General features: G+C 46.2%; 1 protein-coding gene across 3 annotated transcripts in view; it reads right to left on the reverse strand.

The window, feature by feature from the left end:
• The window catches only part of A1CF (APOBEC1 complementation factor), a 30,597-nt gene extending 22,112 nt beyond the window's left edge, over positions 1 to 8,485 (reverse strand). For 2 of the 3 annotated variants that reach the window (XM_056352343.1, XM_056352342.1), the window contains exons 1-2: positions 8,378 to 8,485; positions 1,803 to 1,946 (exon numbers count right to left, since the gene is read on the reverse strand). In XM_056352343.1, coding sequence (XP_056208318.1) covers positions 1,803 to 1,901 — 99 coding nt within the window. In that variant the 5' untranslated portion in view covers positions 1,902 to 1,946; positions 8,378 to 8,485. The remainder of the gene's footprint in view (positions 1 to 1,802; positions 1,947 to 8,377) is intronic. The other variant, XM_056352344.1, reaches the window with a different exon arrangement.
• Between the last annotated feature and the right edge of the window lie 1,203 nt (positions 8,486 to 9,688).

Genomic DNA, 9,688 nt, shown 5'->3' on the forward strand with positions numbered 1-9,688 from the left:
CCGGGCAGCCTGGTCCAATGCTTCACCACCCTTCCAGTGAAGAAAGTTTTCCTAATATCCAATCTAAACATCCCCCGGCACAACTTGAGACCATTTCCTTTCATCCTGTCTCTTGTTACCTGGGAGAAGAGACTGACCACACCTGCCTACAGCCCCTTTCAACAAGGTCCCCCCTGAGCCTCCTCCTCTCCAGGCTAAAAAGCCCCAGTTCCCTCAGCTGCTCCTCATAAGACTTGTGTCCCAGACCCTTCACCAGCTTTGCTGCCCTTCTCTGGACACGCTCCAGGACCTCTGTGTCCTTCTCGAAGTGAGGGGCCCAAACCTGAGCACAGTATTCGAGGTGCAGCCTCAGCAGTGCTGAGTACAGGGGGACAGTCACTGCCCTTGTCCTGCTGGCCACACTGTTTCAGACACAAGCCAGGATGCTCTTGGCCTTCTTGGCTACCTAAGCACACAATCAAACTATTCTTGTTTTTTTATTTTGTCAGTGTCTGTGTGAGCTGATATGCAAGGAGGTACAGCAAGAAATAAAGTCTTCCCTGTCTGCAGTGGCTTGCTTTGGGCTTGAATGCAGCATCTCAACAAACTCATCTGGACAAAGTGTCTGGAGGGAAGGAGGACTTCATCATTCACTTCACAAAGATGAGTGATCCTGATGTGCACGGTGGAAGAAGTTGTTTGGCTGGACAAAGAGGTAGGTTGGAAGAAAAGCCCAAAGAGACATGGGAAAGGAATTTAGGAGAGGGGGAAAAAAGTAAGCTTGGAATGGAAAAGGTAGGGAGATAGAAGATGTTGCGGGGCGTGTGGGAGCTGAGGGCTGAAATCTGTGGTTTAGGAATAAGCTATAGCCAGATGTGGTAATAGGAAACACTTAGGACCAGGATAAAGAAAGCCACAGTAAATATAAGGGAGAGAAACTATTTATCTTCTGGGTCAGGTACAGCAGGAAACTCCCGCAAGGGCAACAAACGCAGCTGCTGGCCTGGTCCTGGGGCACACAGATTAAGTGCTATAGGAAAATGCTTTCCCAGGAGTCTCAGTTTTTGCTTTGGGCTGTTGTGCCCTCTAGTGCTGCACAAAGCAAGGCAAAGTTCAAGGCAGCCACCTGCCTCAATTTCAGTGCTTTCAGTTACTTCTTCCAGGATGCAAGGTCAGTCTTGTTAGTGTTCAATGGTTTTGAAAAATTAGCTTGTTTTGGTCATGCTAACTTAGAAAGACTTCTTCGGACAGCATTTGAAGGACATGCCGAGTCTCCACCTGCCCAAAACAGAGGAAGCTTTGCCCTTGGAGACCTTGCTCCTAAACTGGGAGCAAATTTTTGGTGTTTGAGCAGGTGAGGCGCCTGCCTCACATGCACTTGCATGTGTGCAAGGACCTGTACAAAAGGCAGATCTGGTGATGACATGTTGGACTTCCTATAGCCAAATCTGGACCTATGCTCTTCTGAAACTTTGTTTGGTCGGTTTTCTTTGCTATACTAACAACCACCACAGTCATGGCTTTCAGGCAGCAGTCCCAAACTTTCCCAACATTTATCAGTGCTCAAGGGTTTTTTTCTACCTTTACCATACTTTGGCATAGGGCAAATAATTTCTGGATAAATAATATCCTGCTATATAAGAGACAGCATCTATTACATGTAGTTATATGCAGCATATATGTTAGAGAAAAGCAGAGAGGAGAAGAAGAATGAGCAAGGAGTGCTTCATGCGTACAGATTCGCTGCTCAAGCCCCCAGTGCAATACATCGCCTCAGGATGAAGCCAGACACTGCACAAAAGGACGTGACCATGAGTTCCTACCTGGATCAAATTATATCCCGTTCGCTGAATTAATGCACGGAGGGCGGCTTCTTTCTGTATGCCGGTCAATCCATCCCCGGATTTGTGATTTGATTCCATTGTGAGTGATTATCAGCAAAAAAGCAGGTTAATTAAGGGTGCTCACTGCAATCAAATTTAAGATAAATTAAATAAATTAATATGGCTAGGAGGAGAAAGTCCACCCTCCTGAGAAAGTTAACAGGATTGTTCTTCCTAAATCAGTTATTTTGAAATAAAAACAAACCAAAACACCACAGACTGTGGAAAAGCAAAAGTATCCCACTCATTGCATGAAAATAAATAGCATATAAACCCACAGTCAGATTTTGGACAGTACTCCAGTGAGATGCAGAGGGGTATTGTAACGTATTGGTGCACATGTCTTAGGTGGGATACACATTGCCTAATCCTGCACTGAAGACATGATGATGAGTCCTTCATGCCATTGCATTCCATTCATGCTGGGAAGATAACCTTGTACAAGCCATGACTATAGCACTTTATGAGAAACAATGCCTAGGTCCAGATTTGGCCAATTTTTAAAAATCAAGAAAGTGGGAGAACTTATTTAGGTTCAGGACTAGAACAACCTTTGGTTCAGATGTTTTGATTCAGAGCTGTAATTTTATTTAACAATATCTAATTAAAGATTTTTTAAAGTATTGTTTTTGGGTTGAAAACACCATAAAGCTGAAACGTGAATAGGGCTACACACTGGCAAATGGATATTTATAAGATGGACTTGCTACGTATAATTTCCAGCTGTCCTGTTTTTCCTGTGTGCAGAGCTTTGAGCTTGTGCAAAAACCATTTGACAGAGCCAGGCACAGAAACAGGGCATGCAGGTGCAATGTTGAGCTTGAGGACTCGTGATGATGGGTTGATGCTGAACACCAGCAAGAGCAAACCAATTGCCTCCTTGGGTCCTCATAGGCAGGATATGTGCTGTTGGCTGGTAGGACCAAGAACTTCATATTAGAAATCACTAAACTGTGTAATCCAAAATGATTGTTACAGCCTTAAATTGCTTTCAGTTGTACAAAGGTGGAGGCAATGAAAGGTGATGATAACTCCCAGATTTTCTTGGAAAGCAAACAGTGCCAAAAGGGGCCAGGGTGGGTATAATGGGGCTGAGGGGGACAGGGGGTCCCATGGCAGAGGGGTGGGGAAGGGCATGGGATGGTGGTGGGGATGCTGAGTAGGGGAGAAGGGAAATCTGGAGGAGCAGAGGTGGGGTGACAGAAACATGCAAGAAGGATGGATTGGTGTGGCTACACCCTGAGCTAATTCCAAATTTTGGGGAGAGGACCCTAAACAATTCCCCTGTACCGCAGGTCTCTTGGCACATGAGGATTGCAAGTAAAGAAATGCAGATAAAGAAGTGCAACCTATCCAGCTACAGCAGACTTTCTGGGTATGATATGATGCTCTGGAAATAACTGGCTGTTTAGCACCAAAACCTTTTATTAGCACTTGTCATTTTGGGGGTTTATTGATGGAAGAGCTAAGGTTTGAGGCTGGCCATTCTGTCTGTGGGCATTACTTGCTCTATGCTCCTACATCTTTGTATCCTGGAAGACATAAACAGGTGCTTCTAATTTAAATAGATGGGTTATTCTCAGTGCCAAAAATGGGGCATGAGCCCAGGTGTTTGGAGGATCTCAGCTTTGTGTCACTCAGGCTCTCCCACACTGAGCTCCAGAGACCACAGCTTACATACTTGAGAATAGAGACATCCCTGTAATGCCGCATTTTGCAGCTATTTATTGTTGAGGTTTGTGAGACTTTTCTGATTTTGACGGTTGTTTGTTTTTTCTCCTGAGCTCCCTGGTTCTCCAGGGTTTTAATTACTACCAACGTACAGGGGCTGGGAGATGGACTGTCCAATATGATAGCTCTCTTCTGTCTCTTAATTCCAAAATTAATGTTTTCTGCCCAATTATTGTTTTGTTTTGCCCTTGCTAGAGGGTGGCAGCAAATCCTTATTGATGCTTGTGGTTCCTGTGCTCACCAACTCTTCCGGAGCTGGGGTTCAGCACGGCATGGGGCAGGATTAGCACACTACTTTGCAAATATGAGATGGATGCTTAACAAGGAAAAAACAGTCATTCAAAAAACCCAATTAAAATCCAAATTGGTTTTGCATCCTCACCTTCCTGGGCAGAGACAGCCTATACACACCCTATAAAGGAAAGCTCTGCCGTACTGCAAATTTGGCCCCTTGTATTTTGCTTTTGCTGCATCCTGGTTTCATCAGGGGTTTGAGCAATCAAATTGGAATACTTAGCACAAATCTGCACAGTGCTCCATGAGTCTCTGTTAGCCCTTGTATCTGGACTTGAGCCCATCCTTATGTGCCTGAAGGCTGGGGCAAGTGTGGGTACAAAAAGGGATGGCTGTACTATGCAGATATCTCTAATATTCACTGCCTTGGATTTCGTAATTTTTTTTCTTCTCTATCAGGTATCTCAGTGCTGCAGTGACCTGCTTCCCAACAGGGAGACTGCCCTGGGTGTTGGAGCACAGAGACAGGCAACAGGCTGCCTGCAGCCAGCAGACACGTCGTCCTGTGCCAGCAGCGTCTCCTCTCCATGCCGGGAAAGCAGCTGGACTGCAGCCAGACAAACCTCGGCAGATTTCCATAGTGACTGAGGTTTCCAGTCTGTCCCCAGCCACAACCTAGACAGATGAGTAGTGTAAGAACCTTATTTTGTACTACCCCTGCCCCAAGTAGTACTATTTCATTCTGTACCTCTCTACGGCCTGGGTGTCTCAGTGACTGCTGCTTGGAATGCATTTGCACACAAAGCTTTAAATGCCATATGTCTCTGTACCTCTTAGCCAGGGAGGAGTAATTTCCAGTAACATCTCGCTCCAGGTGATGGTTTCACACTGAGCAGCAAGCACAAGCTGCAGGGCTGGGGCTGGATGGGAATAGAACATCTCCCTGGCTGAGATGCATTTACAGCAGGAGCAATATCCCTCTTTGGCTTCTGCCTTATCAGATAAGGCAAGCTCTTCTGTGCTCTTCTTGTGAAGAATTCTGCAAATTTTTTAGGCTCTAGACCAGTATGTCTAGGTATTGGTGTACTCCACGATATGCTCAAGCAATCCGCTAGGAATGAGGGAGCAAGAGCATTCAGAGCCACGCAAGGTATTAATCACAGGGCACTACAAAATCTGGCACTGGGAACTTCCATAAGCTTTTTGAAAATGCCAGAAAAATTGGTTGCTGTGCTCTTGGAGTGTGTTAATGATGATCTGGCCTTAATCTGCACCCAGAACTTCCACACTACCACCTTCAAAGAAAGCTCAGCCAGCCCCAAGGGAACAGCCCTCCCCCATGTGAGCAGAAGAGAATCCCCATTCCCAGGGATGCCCTGACATGCCTGGAGCATGGCCCTCAGCAGCCTGCTGCAGCAGTGGTGTTGGTCCTGCTGGAAGCAAGTTCCAGCTGGAGACCCCCACCTAGGGTACCTCCAGCCTGAGTACTCCACAAGTCTCCACTCCTGATTCAGGAGGAGCATTGGAGGCTGGGGCTGGACAATGCTGCACACTTCAGGCTTGGATGCACACGTGGGTGACCCAATGCACCACCTGGGTCTAGTTTTGTAGCACGACCCTTAGAAATTAGGTTCCTCCTACTAATTACCAGCCCAAAGTCATTCACAGCTACTGATTTATAAGCCTTGTTGCTAGAGAGCTTTCCTCCATCAGTTGGGTTTCCCTGGGATGAAAACAGAAATCATACCTCTCTTTTTAAAGAGGTATAAATCACAACACAACAAATCCTAAAAACAGTAAAACAAGCTTTCTAGCCCTCAATTTTCCAAGTACGTCTTCTCTACTCACTTCTCCCCTACCTTCCTTGGCCTGAGGACTTCTATACACCTTTTTGGACAGAATACTTCTCACCCCTGCTACCCAGGAGTCCATATCCATCAGTGCATCCAGACTATTTCCAGGATAAGATTCAAGGTAGGATGTTTTGTTTCTGAAACCGGTGGGATTTCACCACTTTCCTCTCATTCCAGGCATCAGCCTCAGTCCTTGTAGCAGTGCCTGTGTGCTGGGCTATATTATTTTATCATTAAGTGTAGGGGAGGAGAGCTGCTGTCACAGGACCTGGCAAAACTTGATTACTTTCTCTCTTTCTTTGTTGCCTGGGCCATTAGTCAATTAGCAAATCCACCCTCACAGGGGGAAAACTCCCCTTCCATCGCTGCTGTTTGAAAGTGTGAATGACTACAGCAAATTAAGGCAGCATTTTTAGTATTAAAAAAAAAGAAACAACCACACTTAATAGAAATAATTGTTCTGGATTTTAATCCTTTTTAGGGTTTTGACCCTCAGATGACTTGCTGTTAATAATGACCGTTAGGCTAAAAAGAAAAAGCAGAGGGGGAGTTGCATTTTATGCAGATACTTATAGTGAAATTAGGACTTACAGAGGTGCAAACTGCCCAGGTACATTTCCTATTTCATCCTTATCTTTGATCAATTTTTAAATAATACTACGAAGTTATCATGGTCACAGAATCAAGAACCTTGCACCATTAGAAAAGGTAGGTACTGCTTTTATCTTAAATAAGAGCATTTCTTCATTTGATCTTCCTCTCTCCATTGAATACTCTCATTTATTTTTGGTTTCTATTAAAGCTCTAAACCGTCAAGGCAAGAAAAGGTACTTTTATGCCTAGCAAACCCCATATCAACAAGCAACAAACTTCTTATAAGACTGCTTAACCTCTCCATAACTACTTCTACATGTGGTTTCCTTGCCAGCTACTGCAGGCAGATCTTATGGTTTTGCTCCATCCAGCCAAGAGCAAGATGAATCCAGATGCTTTTAACCAAAACACATGGATTTTACTTTGCTTTTGGGTTAACTGCTTGGAAAAGGGAGAATTGGTTTCCTTATTCAAGGGATGTCTACTGCGCTGGGATTTTGTTGAGAGAAGGAAAGGTGGTATTTGTGGCCAGACCCTGTTCTTTTCCCCCACTGCTTTTGCACCCTAAGCCTGCCCCTTTCCAGCCCTTTAGGGGAAACCTGGTTACTGTTTCCATGAATGAGATAACGAAACCATGTTTATCCTGCACGGATCAATACACCTTCACGTTTGAATGTGTTGAGCCACTTGGACATATTTAATGAGGCTGTTTTGCACCGGTAGCCCCCCAGTGCAACCGCTCCTTCAGAAGAATAACAGCTTTTGAAAAGACTGGATAAGTATACTCACTCTCTACCCTTACTAACCCAAATAGGTGGTTCCTAGAGAAATTCTTATCTTTCAGTTACCAGCTTGCTTTTCAAGATTTTGGGGTTTTTTTTCTCCCTCCAGGCTCCAAGCAATGTATATTAGTCTCTCTCTCTCACACACACACACAAAGCATTCTTCATATTCTTCCTAAAAACAGACACTTTAAGCTTCATGAGCTGCCACCAGCTCTTTGCTGGGGTGGGACACACTGCAGGACAGAGTCCGATTGAGCAACGCAGCATGAGGTTTTAGTCACTTTGCTTTCCAGAACATAGGGTGTTTTTCCAGCTCAGGTAGTCCCACAAAAAGTAGGAACTCATAGGCATTTGCAGGAAAGTGGGATAAATCTGAAGTAATGGAAAAGCGCTGCACATTTTGTAGCACATGAGCCTTGGGAAAATATTTCATGTATAAAGCGTCAAATTTTTTGCTCAGCCTCTTTTGCTCGGGAAGTGGCTCCCCTCTTTGAAATACCTTTCCTCTCACGTGACTTTTGCAGCTGTGTTACTAAATGCACACAACACGCCCCCAAAAGCCCTTTCTTCAGGGGCACCTGATGCTGAGCCCAGCCTCCTTCCCCCTGTTCTTTTGCAGCATCATGTGCCAGATGCTTTGAAGCCAGCCTTCCTCCCATGCCCGCTCCCACCTGAGCCTCCTATTTCACCCAGAGAAAATAGCTTAAGGGAAGCATTATGTCTTGGGCAGAAAGCCTGCTAGTTTGAAGAGATTAGGGGAAATTGGGACTTTTTTAGGAGCAGCAATTGCCTTGGATATGGAGACCAACCTTTTGCAAAGAGAAGGAGGAATAAGAAGGTGGCTGGAAAGGTCTCTAATGATTAGCCCTAGAAAGTTGTGCTTTAACAAATTGAGACCGAATTATCACAGGGAAAAGCCCTCCTCCTCCCTCCACCTTGTCTGTCTTCACTATTCTGGCAACCACCGGCAATCAGTGGTGGGAAAGCAGTAGAAAAGGCTTCTTGCCACTGCACAGAAACTATGCTGAGGCCCCCTAGGAGCCCTTCTCTCCTACTTTGCTCTTCAAAAAACCAAGACAAGCAGAGCAGGGCTGAGCCTGTGCATGGGTCCAGCCGCAAGGTGTTCCCAGCCCCACCGTCTGGCCCCACTGATGTCAGGCAGAACCCAAAGCATGAACCTGATGGTAGGGCACGGTGGGGGGGGGGGGGGGAAGGCATGTGATGGAGCTGCTCCTTCCCCATCCCGGCCAAAACCCCATTTTGCAGGGGACCTTGTCCCCGCACCCCAAACCTCGGGGTAGGATGAGTGGGCACATACCTGAGCAATTTTGGAGATCACCGCCTGGGAAAAAGGTCTCCTTGATTATGGAGAGTTTGCGACGTGTCACTCCGGTTATTCCCTAATCATCATATCAAACTCCAAAGGTTCAGCAGCCCCGGGGCTAGTTTACAGTCCCTGTGGGTTAAACGTTAACTTGCTCTATCTCCCGGCTCCCTGCAGGCCTTTGACCAGATAGCTGGGTCACCACCACTCCAACGGCACCTACTCAGGCCCATTTTTTTGTAAATAAATGCAGAGGACTGAAGTCAGATTGCAGTTTAAGGGCTGGCCCTGTGCTACCATTTTGATGTCAGTGCATTTGCTCTGCACAGAAGGCAAAGCCTTTCCCAGCTGATCCACCCCTGTTGCTGCTGCTGCCCCCAGCAGAGATGCTGGTAGAAGGGACACAGCTTTGTGCCAGTCCTGGCTTCAACAGGAGCTTTGGTTTGCTGCAGGGAGATGGCAGGAGTGAGAAATCCCTCTTGCAGCCAGCCTAAGTCCACGTAGCCTGAAAACTGTGGGTTTGCAGGAATTGCTATGAAAACATTATCTGAGCAAAGACTAAATTTACTTGCAGTGATGAAAACCAATGCAAGTTTTGGGAAGGGTTTGTTGCACCTAAGAAAGGCTGCAAATAAGTTCAGCAGCCAGGAATCTCTGCAATGGGTGACTTCCAGGTGTGGCAACCCCTGAGCATCCAGATATTGTAGTCCTCGGGGTATCACACCGTGTCTGTTGATGCAACAACCGAATTGATTGTTTGTCTCTGCTAAAATCCTTCTGGACACTACCAGTAATGAAATGGGTACCGCGGTGGTTTGGCAGGGTAATTTCTCATATGATGTGCAAGTTTAGTATCCCAGCATAAGGATCCATCCCTGCAATTGCATCCTGCTGTGTCTCTCACCTCAATGCTGAATCATGACCATACTACAGCCTGCAGGTTTGCCAATCCTAAAGCTGACCCCCACTAGCAGCCTTCACCTACACTGATGCTGAACTGCATTTAAGGCAGTCTCAGGCTTCATTTTCAGGCATGTTGAATGAAATGTTTACCATTAGGTGTTGCTGACACTTCAGGTTTGGAAGTGTGCCATACCGGTGTTTGCTCAGCTTTAGAAGCATTAGATACTCCTGCGCGGTGGCTAGATAACGGGGGCCTTGCTCCCTCAGTGTGAGCAGCATCTCACACTCCTCGCTCAGCTCAACCGCTGCCTCACCAAGGCGCTGCGGCGTTCACTCATTTCTTGGCCAAAACCTGTGATTGCTCACGAGGGAGCGTCTGCCCTCCAGTATCCACCTTTCTGC

Source organism: Falco biarmicus, chromosome 9 (assembly GCF_023638135.1).
Source record: "Falco biarmicus isolate bFalBia1 chromosome 9, bFalBia1.pri, whole genome shotgun sequence".
NCBI lineage: Eukaryota > Metazoa > Chordata > Aves > Falconiformes > Falconidae > Falco > Falco biarmicus.